Source organism: Copadichromis virginalis, linkage group LG19 (assembly GCF_057382275.1).
Source record: "Copadichromis virginalis isolate Kocher_CV1m ecotype Utaka linkage group LG19, C_Virginalis_male_GT1.1, whole genome shotgun sequence".
Classification (NCBI taxonomy): domain Eukaryota; kingdom Metazoa; phylum Chordata; class Actinopteri; order Cichliformes; family Cichlidae; genus Copadichromis; species Copadichromis virginalis.
This window is the reverse complement of record NC_140636.1, coordinates 10,530,618-10,548,424: the sequence shown is the minus strand read 5'-3', so window position 1 is coordinate 10,548,424 and position 17,807 is coordinate 10,530,618. Positions and strand designations below refer to the sequence as shown.

At 37.8% G+C, this 17,807-nt stretch overlaps 2 protein-coding genes across 4 annotated transcripts; one reads left to right on the top strand and one right to left on the bottom strand.

Moving 5' to 3' along the window:
• Positions 1 to 426: 426 nt before the first annotated feature.
• Positions 427 to 8,326, bottom strand: LOC146685554 (uncharacterized). Of its 2 annotated transcripts, none has more exons than XM_085442287.1 (11): positions 8,176 to 8,326; positions 6,800 to 7,094; positions 6,124 to 6,196; positions 4,553 to 4,657; positions 4,135 to 4,235; positions 3,925 to 4,026; positions 3,625 to 3,751; positions 3,432 to 3,536; positions 3,174 to 3,329; positions 2,927 to 3,048; positions 427 to 2,061 (listed from the first exon to the last, which is right to left on the bottom strand). In XM_085442287.1, the coding sequence occupies exons 1-11, from the start codon at positions 8,261 to 8,263 to the stop codon at positions 1,920 to 1,922; spliced, it is 1,416 nt and encodes a 471-aa protein (XP_085298413.1). In that variant the 5' UTR covers positions 8,264 to 8,326; the 3' UTR covers positions 427 to 1,919. The 2 variants fall into 2 exon arrangements, with proteins under 2 accessions (XP_085298413.1, XP_085298414.1); XM_085442288.1 differs by having other exon boundaries at positions 6,124 to 6,193.
• Positions 8,327 to 11,623: 3,297 nt separating this feature from the next.
• fam216a (family with sequence similarity 216 member A) lies at positions 11,624 to 17,139 on the top strand. 2 transcript variants are annotated; one of them, XR_014916828.1, is made up of 7 exons: positions 11,624 to 11,922; positions 12,026 to 12,053; positions 13,293 to 13,408; positions 13,630 to 13,756; positions 13,974 to 14,150; positions 15,427 to 15,624; positions 16,092 to 16,150. XR_014916828.1 is itself a non-coding variant. In XM_085442094.1 (6 exons), exons 2-6 carry the CDS (start codon positions 12,050 to 12,052, stop codon positions 16,211 to 16,213), a joined length of 546 nt encoding a protein of 181 aa, XP_085298220.1. In that variant the 5' UTR covers positions 11,630 to 11,922; positions 12,026 to 12,049; the 3' UTR covers positions 16,214 to 17,139. The 2 variants fall into 2 exon arrangements, 1 of the variants encoding a protein (XP_085298220.1); XM_085442094.1 differs by lacking the exon at positions 15,427 to 15,624 and having other exon boundaries at positions 11,630 to 11,922; positions 16,092 to 17,139.
• The last annotated feature ends 668 nt before the right edge of the window (positions 17,140 to 17,807 follow it).

Below are 17,807 nucleotides of genomic sequence, written 5' to 3'. Positions count from 1 at the left end.
ACAGCCTTATGATTTCGTCACAGCCTTATTCCAAAATGGATGAATTCTACACACACTATCCAATAATGACAAAGTGAAATAAGTTTGCTTGAAATTTAGGGTTTGATTAATAAAATAGCCCGATATCCTTCATCACCTGTACATGTTCCTGTCTGTCATCATCTCCAAATCTGGACCTGTATGCCTGCATGGACAGTATACACATGGCTTTAAAGGGCTGGGTTTATAGCTGAAGAAGAGAAATATCCATAGTGTTGCAAAACATAATAAACTTACTGTTTGTTTTGTCTAAAGATTCGTCAGATTTTTCTCCCTATGAAAACTAGAACATGGGACCAGCTAGTCTCATTTTACCATGGTGATGTTGGTCTCCATCTAGTGGTGTTTGCTGGTGGCGCAAAGACTATACTGCCATTTGTTTTTAAATTGAAGTTTATTCATCACAGTCAGTCTTTAGCAACAGAACGATCGTGGGAATGTACAGAATCATTTCTTTCACGAAGAAAAGTCATTGAACAGAGAGGCTTAAAACGAAAAACCATAAACCAGAGCTGATGGAGGAGGTTCACGCAAAGTAGCAGGTAAAGATTAAAGCAATTTCAGAACGTTGAGATTTTGTGTAGAAGGCACATAATCTGAAGAACAGTACACAGTTCAAAGAAAATTCAGAATTACTAAGGACAACAAAAGTCAGGTTTCTTCAACAGAAATAGAACAAAGAAACTGCATCAAAACCATACATTCCCATGTCCTGGAAACAGTATAAGACACATTTGAGACATTACAGGAACCTATCAGCTAGTCTGCTGACTGCTTACTCTATGGATCATGGCTTTCTAGCAACAGACTCAGGTATTTCCTTGGAGATTGTTTTTCCATCGTGTCTGTCAGAGAAGCCAGGGTCAAAGGTTACAACTGAAAGAAAGCTACAATTTTTCTAGATGCCCAAAGATTACATCTAAGCAACACGTTCGTTTAAGGGAATAACACAGCTGCAGTTATGCCTTCACTGTTCCATTAACCTGCACATGCACACTCTTACAGCTTTGTGGTAACTTTACTTCACAGCCTGGACTGTAGCAACTGTGTTGCATTCAGCCTGTGTTATATTTTTACACTCATCATATCTATTTTTAATTATTCCTTGTTTTTCTTGTTCAAAATTAGCAGTTTAGGAAGTGTGTGTGTGTGTGTTGTAAGTAGTTGTCAACAGCAGAAAAATGAGGCCAAAGCTGAAGTGGCAAAAATTGCAGTTCAGGCTGGGGAAGTGAGTCCCCATCAGGGGGCAGTGATGACTTACACAGGCAGCTCATGCTCATCTGACTCATCTGCTACTTCGGGTCATTAAACGGGACCTGTGTGTGAGCATTTGTCGCCTTTTTTGAGAATTTTTAATGGAATTTGTAATATTACAGCTTGCTAGGCAGTAGAAATAATCCCAGGAGCTTGTGCTTCATTATCAGACAATGAGGTTTTGCATGTTTATTAACAAGGCAGGAGCAGTCTCAGTGTAGATAACGGAATAATAGGTGGGCTTTTAAATCGCCTCACTCTGTAGAAATGTATGTTTGTACCTTCATAAATAAAATGTAATAAATATTAAAATATTTTTTAAAAACATGATCTAAACATTTCTTTCACTAACTTCAGTAAACAAAGCAAATTCAAGTACATAAACAACCATTACTGTTGTTTACTGTAATACAGAGTAAGAGTAAAAAACACACATTTTGCTGCTACTAAATGTCACTAAAAAGCTCTTTCACCAAAACTTTTTTGTGCCATTTGAAATTGCACAGCTTATAATGCTCCCGCAGCCAAACTCCACCTGCTGTCTTTTTTATGTTTCATAAACAAACATGTAACAATCAGCATTGATCTTTTTGTTGCGCTTCATCCCGTGTTGCCCAACTAAGCCGTCACCAGCAGGTAAGGCAGGAGAAACAGGACCTGCAAATAGGTCTGGATTCACTGCCGGGAAGAGCGTCCAGCACCTCGTTGACATCGCCATTAGAAAGACCCTTCCACTTCAGCAACTTGTTCAGGAACTTGAAGTCCTCACTGTAGTCAAAGAAGAAACCCCACAGAGTTAGTAACACATAAATTATTCTGTTAGACAGGTCTATTCATTTAAAAGAGTTTTTCTTTTCTTTTATACAGCGAAGAACAATATTTACAAGATTAAAAGTATAAAATAAGGCATCTAGAAAAGATGTTTTCCTTGATGACCTCTTTGCACACTGTCATCTGGAAGGATGAGCTAAACTGCGCACAACTGTTTTGTGCCAAGTGTTTGCATCCAGAAAATAGACATGAGGGATGTTTGACGAATTGAGAATATAGCTGCTCTGCTGGGGAAGTGTGTTTTACACGTGCAAGCTGGTAAGACGTTACTAAAAACGACTGAATGAAGCACAAATTTGTGTGCATTTTCAAGGGGAGTGTAGCAATGAGACTGTTGACTGCTCGATCAAATAGGTTATCTATGGAAGCTCCTAATTATGATCTATAGTTATATTTACATTTGTTTTACAGCAGTGAAATAGTCATATCAAGAAAAATCCTTAGGGCTCTTAGTGATCCCATGGTCTCTTGGTGAAAATGGGTTTCACAACCAGTTGGTCAGGGATGTTGCTTCCTGTCCTTGCAATTGCTTTGGTTGCAAGCAGATTGCTGTGGTTGCCCATAGTTTGCTCATAACATGGAAGAAGCGTACTTTGACTTACATTTCCAGCATGTGTCAAATTGCACTACAGTTTGAAAATAAGTCTGTGTCTCTGAAGGAAACTACAGAAATCTGCTGGTCAGAGCAGTCAGAAGGAGGCTATCGATGCAGCACCCTCTTTCCTATCAGCGAGAGGCTGAGGCCTTTACTGAGAAGGTGTGTAAACATGTTTGTATTGATACAGGTAAGAGATCATTTTACCTCTTTCTGAAATAGTCCTGCTGTAGACGTGCCATTATTATCTTCAGTGCATCAATGGATGTGCAGTCCAACACCTCTTGGATGCCCAGCATCATCTTGCGCCACTCGTGGACACCGGGAGCCTGATAAATCACAAAAAAGTATGACAGGAATTCATGTCAAGGTTAAGATTTTTTTCCAGTTGCTCTTTTGGTAAAACGTCATTCACATAACAATAAGCAGACTGTTTGCAACTTGTTGATCTCACCAAGAGTGAAATGCTCTTGTGAAGATGGTTTGCATCTTCATGTATTTGTTCACCAATATTAGGAGCCCATCGGCCCTTCAGGGTTCTCCGCTTGTTTGTTATAAGATGTTCGACATAAGTGCGGGCGATGATCTTATAGGCCTCATCCACCACCTCCTGAGACACATAAAGACAATATGAATGCAGTTTGACTGAATCGGTTTAAAAAAACAACTACAGGTAAATTTGTGTATATTTGACATCTGGGAATTTTCTTACTTTTTTCTCATCCATAACATAGGGCAGTGTGGGGAAATGACTGTAAACACTGTAAACAAAGTGGTTCAAGTTGCTGCCCGATCTGAAGAAATCTTTAAAGTGGTTCTGCCGGACAGAAAATGTCGTATTAATAGAAGAAAATATATTTACCTATATATATATTTTTTAATCTGTGGTTAGGATGGATAGATACCTCTGCAATAACAGTTATAATTTCCATCAGGAATGTTAAAGTAGACTGCTCCAGGTTCTCCAGTGTTTCCACAGTTTCTTTGACAAGAGAAGGTGTGACTCCCGTACCAATCGTCTGAGCATACTTCCTGAAAGAAACAGCATAAAATATTTATAAAACAGGCATCAGCTTTGATCATCATGTTCTACAGCATGTTAAGCCTTCAAGTAGATATCCAGTAGTGAATAAGTATTTTGATTCAATTATAGGGCTCAAAGAAACTGAATTAACATTTGCCACAGAAACACAGAAACCACTCACCTGAGTTCCTTACATGTTTTCAGTGTTTTGAGGAAGTGTATTGTTTCTGGGTTGTCAGTTTGTGCCCGTTTTTTAAGATCGACATACTGCTCTTCACTGTACCTACAAACCAAAGAGAATACACAGTGAAAAAAAAACATGAGTTTCATCAAATCTCAAAATCTCAGACGTGATGAATCACCTATTTCTGAAGAAAAGATAAAGACTCACCTCTTGACAAATGTTCGAAACTCTTGGAAACAAATTTCTTGCACTTCATCGTGCAGTTCTGGAAGGAGTTTTTGTGCTTCTCTGGGTACGGCATTAATACACTTCAAGAGGGACAAATGATATGATAGGTCACTAACAGTTTTTCACTATTTACAACAGAAATTTCAAATAAACTTTCTTTGCAATGATCTACCAGAACATTTTCTATAATTTCACAGAAAACTTTTAGCATTCCTGTCATTTACTACAACAGCATTTCTCTGTCATGCAGAAAAACTGAGACATACTGTTAACATTGTATTTTCAGCTAACTCATGGACTAAATGCATAAACTTCATTAGACTGACAAAAAGTGCCCTGTATGTGACCTATGATATAAAACTCATCTGACGCTCCTGCTGAAGAGCATTTTTCCTACCTGAATAGTGTCCACATAAAGTTTAACATAATCTTCTTCTATGCAGTTTGGAGCTATACCGGTCTCATTCTGCAGGATTTTGTCCAGCGACTCTCTGATCTCTTTCTGTGGACAAAAACGACACAGAAGTAGACTGTAAGCTTACTTTCTATCAGGCATACAATCTGAGATTCTACCGGGGAAACTCCATGTCCCAAACTAGAAATGTAACTTTGCATATTTTTAATGAAGTGAGCCCTGAGGCCAATTTTGCTCATGTCAGTTGAGGTTAACTCTAGTGGCCATTTTGGTTCAGAGTAGTTTGGTTTCTATTTTGTACATTTGTACTGCTGAGAGGATGGACGTTGTTGCTTTCATTTAAATGTGTCATTGAGGGATCTGACAGACTTACTGAGTGACACTTTCTCCCAGCAGGCTGTTGATATCAGATTACTGTCTGGCCTGTTTTTCTTACAGATGATTGTAACAGTGTTTCTGTTCCTTTTCTTCTTGTGACATCTGATTGGGCTGAAGTTTCAGAAAGTCAAGTCAACTTTGAGCACTTTTAGTACCTGCATGACTCCTACAGATACTTAAAATGTATAAACCACTTTGCTTACTAACTCATATTCAAAGAAGACTCAATGAAGTAATGCAAATACTGCGTTTAGAAACATTTTCATTTCCAGTTCATTTATATGGCGATCATGAGCCAGTCTACTTGTGAACAGGGGCTGAGATTGTGGCTTTTTTTTTTCTCAACTACTTCTATGCATCTGTTCTTTGATCTGGTTAAGGCCTGAGGTTGATCACACCTTTCAAACCAAAGAGCAACACTGCCACCAAAGGGATTGTGGGGAAAGTGTTACACTTCCAGGAAATAACTTGGTCCCACAGCTGTGGTTTACACTGGCACACAATAACAACCTCTGCGTGAGAAGTGTTGAGAGAGGTGGGACAGATAGAGACTGAAGTCCCACTGGCTTACCTCTCACTACATCTGAGAAAAGGCTAAACATCCGGAAACAGAGTTTGTGTGCGTTTGCTAATCATCATTATTTTTAATCAAACATAACTCAAAATACAAGTTGGGTCAATATGTTAAATGAGAAATGTGATTTGTGTAGTGAAAAGGTTTTGATTTTGTGTCTGTAGACATGATCTAGCTTTGACCTTGGCATAATAGTGTCAGGAATGTGAAGCATTAGAAATGTGTCACCAACACATGATTATACATGTTTTTGAACAAGACTTGGAAAAACACAAAATCATAATTTATTTGTGATTTTGCTGATGGTTAATTATGCTTAATGCTGATGCTTATATTGAATATACCTGATATTTGGGTATTTTAAAAAAAACAAAAAAAACAAATAGTATTTGTAAAGACACACCTAACTACACAGAGGCTGTGTAGAAAACAACCTTGAATGATATCAGTGTGTGTGTGTGTGTGTGTATGTGTGTGTGTGTGTGTGTGTGTGTGTGTGTGTGTGTGTGTGTGTGTGTGTGTGTGTGTGTGTGTGTGTGTGTGTGTCACCAAAGATTGTCTGGCTCATAAAATGTATGATAAGTTATATTGGTATTCTTACCTGCACACTTTGAAGCAGCTTCTCCTTTGCCTTGTCTTTCCATTCACAGAACAGCTTTTGGTCAGACTCCCTGCTTGGAAAGTACCAGAAAATACCCACATCAGAAGTGAGCACCAGCATGTGTTAACAGCTAACATTCAGACAAGAGACAAATGCTTTCAATCCTAATTCCCTATTGATATGATGAAACCTGCTTTAACATTTTAATTCCCTGTTTTTGAAATAACAGGTTGAAGATATTGTGAATAACAATGAATAAAAGCAGACTGAACCAGTTTGCTATATGCCAGGATTTTATAGCAAATCTCTGTATTTATGCTTAAATTTTGAACACATAAAACAGAAATAACACACTGAATTAATCCGAGAGCTCTAGACGTGATGATCATAGTTCATATTTTTTCTTACCTTTTGTGCTTAACTATAAATTTGAACGCTAGTTTTCATAGATGTATGTGAATGGTGACTAGATTGGTTGTTATATAGTTACTTAGGTCTTACTGACCATTCAAAATGCTCATTTGGGCTGGAAGACACACCCAACAACCAGCTTAACATCCAAGTGCGTCATTGGTTTGATCTTCACCAAATCTATATTTAAAGGTACAAATGCACACAACAGCACTGAGCTGATGTGGCTAGTTAAACAAAAAAAGGTAAGCTGGCACATAAATACCTCGGATATTTATGTTGGACCCAGTCCATCAGTTGCAGGCATTGCTTGACAGATTTGATCTCCTGGAGCATTTTGTTCAGGATATTGAATGTCTGAGGGTTGGACCATTCAATGACACTCTGTTGTCCCAAATTAGCCTCTATGAGGTTGTAAAGGCTTTCAGAGGACACCCCAAGACACTGAATGAGATCCATAAGTGAGCTGCTTTGTTGTCTCTGCATGGATTGCTCCTCTGCAGAGTTAAAGGAGTTCTGGGCCAAAGGGTTCTCACACCCATGACCTGCACAGTCATGTCCTATGAAAGAGCCAGAAAGAACAAACAAACATGTGAACTCTACATTTGTTTCATGTTTTGACTTGATCCAAGCCAAATGAAGGGGTTATATTTTATTTATTTTTTTTCTGATAAAAAGGGGCGATGTAAAATTCTTGCTGTGACTCGGCCAAGATCTGTGACAATGAGCCTGTCAGAGTTTGCCAGCTTCTAAAAGCCTGGGTGATGTAATTGTGAATGAATGAAATGCCAGAGACTAAGCAATTTATCAAGCTCATCCTTACTCCTGATGCTCTTTCCATTTGAGCTCAGGTGATTTTTTTTTTCCATCAAGACAACAGTGTCTACCACTGAGTTGGTCCCTTTGAGAAGGACTAATAGGTGTCAGTTTTAACCCTCTCAGGCTCAAATTAAGTTTTTTGTTGCTGATGCACAACCAAGTCCTGCAGTGGTACTTCTGAGTAAAAAAAACTCATAAAATATTTATGTGGGGTAATCAGGTTGTTAGTTTTTAACTGTCGCAAATCGGCAACGCCTGCCTCAAGAGTGTTAACATTGGTGATAGTCACCTGATGCCATTGGTTATGAGTCTTATTGTCTACTTCTTTTAATCTTGACATTCCACTTGTAGCTTGTGGCTAGTTTCTGGCTACAGTGCATGTTTTTTCACTTAATCATATCCAAACATAAAATTCGCTTTGTTTTCGGATAGGAGGAAGTAAAACCAGCACTTATGATGAAATTTAAGTGTGCACTTGGAAGCCTCGACACTTATCGATATTAACTTGGGAATGCATGTTGGGACATATTTGTTCTGGTTTGTTTGGGAATACCCTGCATACCTGAGGCTAAGCTGCGCTGATGTGCAAATATTGCAACGTTACTTTGTTGCCGCTTCAGCAACAGCTTGTGCTGCTCGTGTGTTAAACTAGTTTTTATTTCTGAGTTAATGGCCTATCAGTAACAATCAATCAATAAATAGCAATTATTTCAAACAAATATAAAATAGCCAGTCCGTGGATGATTCCAGTTATTATTCCTTGCTACATATAAACTATACAGATGAAGGATTCCCACAGTAATAATAGTAAAGCGCTCTTACCGTCTTGTATGTTGTTGTTATTTTCTATTAAGGGTTTCTTGCCCTCACTCATCCGAATCTTCTTCTTTCTGCTGAAAATCTTCTTCATATCGACTTTTAACTGCTCGCTCTTTTAGCAAAGACGATGCTTGAACACATGCAGTGTCACGTTTCAGTAATGCACTCCTGGCAGCGCTGTGTGGTGTGGAGCTTATAAAGCAGTCGAAGGGATTTTCCCGTAGCATCACTGCGACTGTACAAAATGCTTTCGTTTCTGCATCATTTGACATCATCCTAACAGCAATGATGCAATGTGTAATAATAATAACAACAATAATACCTACAACTCGCCGAAGAAAGCCTGTTGTCCTAACTTTTGTGAAATTTGTGAAAACATCCTAACATTTAAATAATATATCGCTTTGGGGGGTTAAAGTGTGAACACTGTGGTTACACATTGCTGAATGAGTCGTTGTACTACAGTGTAAAACGAGTCCCACTTTAACTTGCACACATGAAAACTACATGAAATCTGTTCATTAAGAATCAGTCAAAGAATACTGTGTGTACTTATTACATATGCAACCTACAATTATGTAGTAACCTTAAAAAAGCAACAGCAGGAAAGTGAGTTGGAGACATTCTTTGGCTCTGCCCTTAGGACTTTGTCTATAAATAACTATCAATGCCAATGTAATGAGTCAGAGTGAAAAGAAAAAAAAGAAATGTGTGTATGTGTAGGCATGCAAAGTAAAGTAAAACTGCAGTACTGATTTATGTTGAACATAACAGACATTTTTAATCTGTAAAGTAGCTGACAAAATATGGCAACAGGTACACTATATGTACAAAAGTACTGGGTCACACCTCTTTGAATTCAGGTGTTTTTGGCCCTAAAACTGTATAAAATCACCTGGCTTGCAATCTGCTTTTACAAATATTTGTGAAAGACTATAGAGCTCAGTGAATTTGAGTGCGTTCTATAATGTGTCACCATTACAACAAGTGAGTTTGTGAAATTTCTGTGGGTGATATTATTGCAAACGTGGAAGTTTTTGGGAACCACAGCAAATGGCAGTCCACACAAAGCTACAGATAAATTGCTTAGTGCGTCTGGCATTAACATCAGCATGAAAACGGTGCACCAATAGCTTCTTCCCACACCGGGTCATCCCGGGACACTTCCTCACTTTTAAGCCGAACAACGTACACGAAATACATACATACATACATACGTACGTACGTACATACGTACGTACACGGAATTTACATGTAACGTCAACAAGGTAAGTGCACCTGTAATGTAGACATAACATAGACATAATGTACACTTAGATGAAATATACATACATGTACATGTAACATACAGGTAGAAGATAATGTACATGTAATGTCAACGAGATACACGAAAGTGCAACGAAGACATGTCACTGTTCAATTTCAAAATAAAATAAAAACTTAAATCAATTGTTAAGTGGTAACTGTAGCCCTGTCTCAGATCTTTATTTTCTCAGCATTCAAAGGTTTCATGATTTAGTTGGTTTAACAGATCAGGTTCTTAACTGATTTTTATCACAATGAGGATAGATGTGTTTGTATTTCAGTAGTTTTAGATCTGCAGAAATCAAAATTCGAACAGTGGATCCTTGAGGATGTGTTCTTTGTTACTCTTTACCTATCTTTAATACAAATGCAGCTCTTTTAAACCAGAATTAGTGCATTGGTGCTTTCAGTTACTGTGCTTCTGTCCTTTGGAACGAGCTGTCTGCTGACGTGAGGTCAAACAGAGCCGTGTCTACATTCAAAAGCAAACTCAGAACCTCTTTATTCTCACAGGCTGATATTTAATCACTGTGTGCCTTTTGTTGATTCCATTGCCTTGAGGCATAGTAGACCTACATAGGTTTTTAGGTTTTATGTTAAGTGTAATGAAATGCGCTATATTAAAAAATTACTGTTGTCACTGTCATTGTTTGCAACAAAGTACAACTCCTCAGTGCTGTATCTCATTTTGACGATGAATTGAAAGTCAGCAACTGGATGAGAGGTGTGTGAGAGAGAGACTAGGAGTGGACTTGGGAGTGGAATTTCCCCAGGAAAACCGTCTCCCAACAGTACAACAAATACAACAGTTTTAACTAGTTGTTGTGAGTCAAAGGAACATCCACAGGAATGGTTTCCAAAAGAACAATGCCTGTTAACGAGATGATCAGTGTTATTTTTAATATTCGCTAAAAATTGCTTTGAAAGGGCTTAATTATGAATCAATAAAGGAATTCAATTTATAGAGAAGCAGTAGTTATAGTTAATCATATCAGTCTTGCATGAATATAGGTATTTTAAAAGGTATTTTATTTACTTTATACATACCATACATTATTTACTTTCTTTATGGCAGCCCTCCTTGTCCAGGAGGATATTTAATGTGTTTACTCTGTATCTACATTGGACACGAGGCTGAATTTTCTTTAGCTTACTCTATAATGTGCAAATAATCTTGTAAAATATTAGCTCCCTTTATTTATTTTTCAGTCACCCAATTGATGGTGCTCAGTCTTTCTGTTACGCCATCACACTTTACAGTTGCCTCTGTGAGCCAATGAAACTGCCTGCATTCAAATTTTAAAATTTTCCTGCAGTTGTTGATGCTGCTTGCTGCAAACCGTTTACCTCAACTAATTACAGTCGGCGTGTCTAATTCTGCAAACCTTGAGGAAATTTCCATTACAAATATTTTATGGAGAGAAAGCTGTTATGAACATGGCGGGGATTATCCCTACATGGGCGTGCACAACAGCAAGCAGACGATCTGGATAATCCCCTCACTGCCGGCAAACTTGAAAGGTAAATGGTAAAACAGTCACAAGTAGTCTGCATTTTTATTTGATGCATGCTTTAATAGAATCAATCTGATTGTTTGGGTAAAAGATTATTGCATGGACTGAAAATACAATTTAACACCCACTGACTCTCTGGAGTATGAGGTGTATTTTTACAACTTGAAATTTGTTTACACAAATATCTAACTAGGAGCTGAGTCGTCAAGAGATAAAAGAGCTCCAATAGTTACATGAAAGTACCGAAAATACTGTACAAAGCTTCGCTGTGGGGACAAGAGCTCACCTTATTTATGGCCCTCTCAGAGTCTGATAGCTTCAAATGTATGCAGAAGATTTTATTTTTCAAAAGAATTATGATTGTTTAAAAATGTTGGATCTTTCCAGGAAAGAAAACTGCAAAAACAGGACAAATGAACAAACAAAGAAATCATTAAACATAGACATACAAAGGGGGGAGGCCCTGAGAGTACCATGGGAGTGATTCACAGGGACTGATTTGCTTTTAGAGCAAGCCTCCAGTAGCCACTAGAGTAGTGCATGCGTAAAACAATATAATAACCACAGCCCAACGCGGCTGCTTTTTTCCAAGGATCTCAGTGTACTCTTTGTCCATGTTGAGCATTACAGGACATCTTTAAGTTAACGTTACCAATATTAATTTAAACATATCTTTCTTTCAGTTTATAATTGCAACATCTTTGAAAGGACACGCCCACTGTTCAAAGTCCTTAGATCAGACCGCCTCTTTTCTTTAATTATCTAGACTGGCCTCAGCGTGGACGATATGTGTTAAAGGTAAGGTAAACTGGCTGCTGCTGCTTGTGCACGGACTATTTGGCTTTGTGTGCCGTTTCATACTGAAAAAGCAAGTGAAATCTGCAGAAAACCAGGTGTTGCATGGGATCAATCATAATGAGGCTATGCCAAGGTAAAGTAATGTTTGAAATTTAATCCATGCCAAAGTGAACATGCCATCTTTATTGCATTTATTTTATTTTTATGTTAATATAACTCATACATTTCTGTTGCAGGTTTATTTTGATGCATCAGTGAAAATGGGTATGTGTAAATTTTTGCATATCATTAAAAATGAACACGTGAGCAGTAAAGTAAAAAAAAATGAGCAGATTTATGAAGAAACTCACACGGTGACGCCACTCTACTGAACCCTTCTGCATATTGAATCCATTGTATCGTGTCTATTTCAGTCTTTTTCCTTGGGTTAGATTTCAGATATGCATGTGCTACTTCCATGGTTAAATAAACCAAACATCTTACATCTTGTCTGCACTGAAACTTGAGAGGAAGGTTTTTGTTATTGAGGACAAGTGGAAACCAGGTGAAATCCCACACCTGAATCTGACCAGGGTCAGGCCTGATAGGTAACAGGAAGAAAGCTCACTTGTGCTGATTTTTAATTAGAAGTCCTTTTGGTTTGACAGTGTAACTGAGCCCATGTGCAAATCTCTGGGTTCTTGCAGACTATATAGACTATATTCCAGATGACCTAATATGACCCTGGTCAATTTGACCTACTGCAAAAATTTCCCTTAATTAATGTTCATATCAAATTTTGAACTACAGATCTATTTAGAATGTATAAATACCTGACATTAATACATGGATGAAGAATGCTTAATTAATAAGAATTAATGAGGTTTCTCTTTACTATAAACCACTTTATAATCTTATAGTAAATGTATTTTGGGTCACTTAAGGAAAAGTCATCAAATTTCAGGTTAAAAAAAGAAAATTTATGTCATTTTTACAGCTGTCAAACATCAAAATGGGTCAAATTTGTGTGCAAGAATTCCAGAAAACTCCAGAAGTCTTTGAGTGGATTTTAAGCTTTTAAAATCTTTTATTTATTTGAGAGTCCTTCATGGCACAAAATCCAACAGGAAATCATCTGAAGAACCGAACCCAACATCCATTAGTTAACCAGTGTTACATTAGTTAAATAAGTCAATATGGCATAAAAATTGTCATCTTTTTGTCTTCCGTTTTAAATTTTCATTTTTGAAATTACAGACACGATTATTTTGCATCTCCTATTGGTCAATGTGGAGTCGCTTTGAGTATCTTTGTAGCTATTTTGCATCTCTTTGTGGTAACGTTGCCTTTTGTCACAGTCACAGAGGGGCGGGTCAGTACCTGTGCATTATTTCCTGCTTGATTTATTCAGTCTCTCTGTTTCACCTGAAGCTCCATAGTTCCTCACATCCTGCCTCTAAGTAAAAATGTCAATTAGCCTCAAATGCAAGTTTTTCCAAATGTCTGTTTTCTATTTACTAACAGAATTTCAAAATAGTGCTGGAAACGTCAACAGCGGTTTGAAAATCAGCAGACCAGCTGATCAACGCCTAACAGCTATACAAATCCCCACAAGTGTGACTACAGCCTCATTTCTGAAGGTAAACTGTTGATCGTATGGGCTATAGACCATTTTTGTCCACTATCATCAGCAAATAATGTGCCCTCATCATAGTCAGAGGACTTTAGAAGCACTGGCAAAAGCATACATTTCTGTTTCTTCTGTAACTTCTGTAACATCCACACCTAAATGTGTTTGCACGTGTGGATTCATATGTTCGGTGTGGATCCCAGTGAAAAGTGATCTCTGCCTGCCTCTTAGCATGCAGCACTAACACCAGCTCAGAGGAAGTATCTGTACAGCATTGCAGCTTCCTATAGCACTGAGCATGTCCGGCGCCTCGTCACCCAGCACTACATGAACGTGCAGTACAGGTGTATACGAGCAGGTGAGAAGAACCAAAACAAAATAAAATAAATACAATTCAGATGTAACTTGTTGTTGTGTGCTATCTCTCTGTTTTTCTAAACTGTTTGTAAACCACTTTCACTGATAAGCATCTGACTTATCCTGTTACAGTCCTTTACAGTGAGTCATTGAGCAACGGCTGAGTAACGGCTTTCACACTGTGGTTTGTTTTGTATATTTGTTTTGTCTTTGTGTAGTCATAGACTACAACCACAAAAGAGACATACTTTTTGAGGCTTCTGTGGCCTCACCTGAGAATGACAGAGAGGATCATCTATCAAAAACACAATCGGAAGTTTCTTCAGGGTCAAAAAACAAGAGCAAGACCAGTGCAAAACATTCTAGAAAACCGTCCCAAAGAACAGAGAAGCCAGGTGAGACGTGAGCTATCAAGTGATAGCTGAAGTTACAATATTTTAAATATCCTAAGGATCATCGCTTTATTTTATCCCACCTTATTTCCCTTTTTAATATGTCCTTCTAACACCCTTACGCCTTACGCATCTGAACTAGTCTGCACATGTAGATAATTATAGTTGTCACGTATGGAGATTTTGAAAGCACTTAACGAGCAGCTCATTTCCATGTTTACTTTTCAGACTTGCAAAGAGTTAAAATGAAAACTTTTTGCCACAATATTTAGCTCATCTTTATATTTTTTAAAATGTAAAATATAAGAACCATCATTTCATGGTAATTTATACTGTAAAGTTCCCAATACATTATAGATAGGAACTCGAGAATCCCAAGCAAACAACTGGCAACAGTGTGGAGAAGAAAAAAAAGAAAATTCCCCTTGGGTTGGAAAGTACCGACTAAGGAAAGCAAAGAGAGAAAAACACTGAGAAAGGGAAAACAAAAAAAGAAAAAACTATTAATTTAAAAAAACATAAATAATATTATTTAATGATAAAGAATTCTCAATTCAATTCAGTTTTATTTATATGGTGCAAAATCACAACAGCAGTTGCATCAAAGTGCTTCATATTGTAAGGTTAAGATCTTACAATACAGAGAACTTAAGAAGACTTTATTCAAAATGAGAACATTGAAAATGTTTTTTAAAAAGAAAGAGAAGTCAAAACTTTTAATGTAACATATTTGAAATTGCAGGTCCTTTAATGCATCTGCATCAACACATAGAAAGGCTAAGAAGTGCACATGGTCACAAACACAGAGAAGGAAAAGTCCGAGGAGCAAGTCAGCAAAACATTTGGAATTATTTGGAACTTTCTTCAAAAATGTTATATTTTAGTTTAATTACACCTGTTCAACTGCTCATAAACACAAATACATGGGAATATGCACGCATAAACACGCAAACGGTGCCAAGTCACTGCATTAAGGCACATGGTTAAATAACCTGCTGAAGTTCACACTGAGGCTCAGAATGAGGAAGGAAGGATACTTTTGTAACTTTGAACATGGCATAGTTGTTGGTGACAGATAGGCTGGTATTTCAGAAATGGCTGATCTACTGGGATTTTCCCACACAGGCATCTCTAGGCTTTACAGAGAACGTTTGAAAACGAAAGTCTTCAGTGAGAGGCAAAATGAAAATGCCTTGTTAATGTCAGAGGAGAATGGCCAGACCGATTTAAGCTGATAGGAAGGCAACAGTAACTCACAAATCAGCTTATTTCAATCCAGATATGCAGAAGAGCATCTCTAAATATACAACACATCAAACTTTGAGGCACATGGGCTACAGCAGCAGACTGGGTGACACTCCTGTAGCTAAGAACGGGAAACTGATGGCTCACCAAAATTGGACAATAGAAGACTGACAGATTTTGGAGTATTCAACATGAAAGCATGGCTCCATTCTGCCTTGGATCAACAGTACAGGTAGATGCTAGTGCGAGGATATCATTTTTTCATGTTTTTCTTGGCACACTTTTGGTCTTTAGTACTAGCCAAGCATTGTGTAAATGCCACAGCCTACCTGGGTGCTGCGCATGTCTGACCCTTTATGAGCGCTACATCTCCATGATAGGGTATCATGTTATAAATCATGTCAAACTGGTTTCTTGAACATGAAGATGAGTTCACTCTACTCAAACGGCCTTCACAGTCACCAGATCTCAGTCAAGTAGAGCAATTTTTGTAGTGAGATGGGAGATTTACATCATGGATGTTTAGCAACATGAACCAAAGCTTCTGAGCAATGTTTCCTGCACTTTGTTGAATCTTTGCCACAGAGAATCAACATAATAAGGCAGCCAGTGAGAGTATGCCAGTTACCAAGAATATTATCAACTATCTTATAAATATTCACTTTCTTCTGTAGAGTTAAACATTTCATTTTTCGCCAGGAGCCAGGATCAGACTGTCGGATGAGGAAGAAGAGCAGGGAGGACCAAATGATTCTCTGAGTGAATGTCTGAGCTCCCTCTCTGTGGGAGGATGGGACGGTGACAGCTTATCTGATTTGTGATTCTTTTATAATAATATAGTGACGCTTTCTGCTACTTAAATGCCACAAAATGCAGTTTCCAGTATATATACTGTATATACTGATCAGACACTACTGGTGTTTAAAGGAAAGCTTCAGGAATTTTGAATTGAGATTTTCACTTGCATCTAGAAATTGTTTACAGTTATCTGGATCATGCATTATTTGTATTTGTTGAAATAAATACTCTGTATGTGAGCTTCTAAATGTACAGCTGTGTCTTAGTTTTGTGTTAAGTTAGAATTCCTCCTTATCAGAATGTGTAACTGTTTTTCTTTTTTCTTTTTTTTAAAGCCTATTTAAGCTTTAAACGATGTTTTATGCATCTGCAAGATCAGTTTTTGTAAGACGTAAAGATGAAGTTAATGTAGCGCCCTCTGTGACTGGGGGAAATCCTTTGGAAGACTTGATTTCCATGAAGTCACGTGATCGCTACCGTTAAAGAGAGGAATAATGGGAAGTGCGTGCCTGTGCTGGCGTGCTTAGCGCTTGGTGCTGGCCACAGGCTCATCACGAGCAGATACTGTTTCTTTGGCTGCTTTAAAGAAGAGTTTGCTTTCATTTTTCATTTCCTTGGCTAAATGAAGCCGACTTGGATGTTTTTTTCTTAGTGTTAACGGAAAAAGTAAAGCCTTTTTCCCCCCTTTTTTGCTGCTAACACAGGTTTCCCATTGTTGATATGAAACAGATGTTTTGGGATGCATTAGTTGCATAAGTACCTCTGGAATTCAGGAAAGTTTAAAATCTTCAAATTCTTCACGTGAACTAGTATGGATGAAAACTCTCTGAGAGAGGCATTGATGATATGCTGAGGTCTGATAACTGTATTATTTTTTTTATTTTCACTTAGAATAAAGTCATTGACATCTATGTTCTGCATGTGCAATTCTTAAATGTATATGTTTATAGTTGTGTGTGACTGTCTCTTTTGTTTTATCTGTTTAGGAACTTGTATTTTCACTTTAATAGTCACTGCTATTAATTTCTACTCATCTGTTTTACAGTCCTGTGCAAAAGTCTTTAGCCACCCCATCATTTCTTGATATTTTGCAAGAAAAGGCAGCTTTCCTGTCATTTCTTTGGTGTTCAGGAATAGTTCTCCGGGCTTCTTCAAGGACATTCAACTCTCGTCTTTGGATGTTGGCTGTTGTTTCTTCTGTTCTCTGCCAAGATGATCTCACACTGCTTCAGTAATGTTCTGGTCTGGGGTTTGGGAAAGGCCAGTCAATGACTGATGGGGGTTTTCTGTCCGGGTATGCTTTTACTGAATTGGCAGCGTTTAGGATTATTGTCCTGCTGAAAAATGAAAGTGCTGCCAATCAGATGCTTTCTAGATTGTTTTAAATGGTGGATTAAAGTCTGATGATACTTTTCTGCTTTCACATTTCTGTTAATTTTCACAAGCGGCTGATTAGAACCAAAAATTTCAGATTTCGACTCACCACACCTTAAGACCTGTTGCCACTGATTTTCAGTCCACTTATTCATCAACTGAAGAGTCTCTAGCCCCGTGTCAGGTCTTTGCTGGATTTTTTTTTTTTTTTAATTTCTAAAAGATGAGTCATATCCAAAAAAT

What these genes read in the sequence shown, in the direction of transcription:
- LOC146685554 (XM_085442287.1), bottom strand. Translation starts at nt 8,263, where the DNA reads ATGAAGAAGATTTTCAGCAGAAAGAAGAAGATTCGGATGAGTGAGGGC. An exon ending in TTATAACTGTTATTGCAGAG is followed by an intron (nt 3,537 to 3,624) that starts GTATCTATCCAT and finishes TCTGTCCGGCAG; the next exon opens with AACCACTTTAAAGATTTCTT. An exon ending in ATGTTATGGATGAGAAAAAA is followed by an intron (nt 3,330 to 3,431) that starts GTAAGAAAATTC and finishes TATGTGTCTCAG; the next exon opens with GAGGTGGTGGATGAGGCCTA.
- fam216a (XM_085442094.1), top strand. An exon ending in CTACAGCCTCATTTCTGAAG is followed by an intron (nt 13,409 to 13,629) that starts GTAAACTGTTGA and finishes CCTGCCTCTTAG; the next exon opens with CATGCAGCACTAACACCAGC. An exon ending in CCAAAGAACAGAGAAGCCAG is followed by an intron (nt 14,151 to 16,091) that starts GTGAGACGTGAG and finishes ATTTTTCGCCAG; the next exon opens with GAGCCAGGATCAGACTGTCG.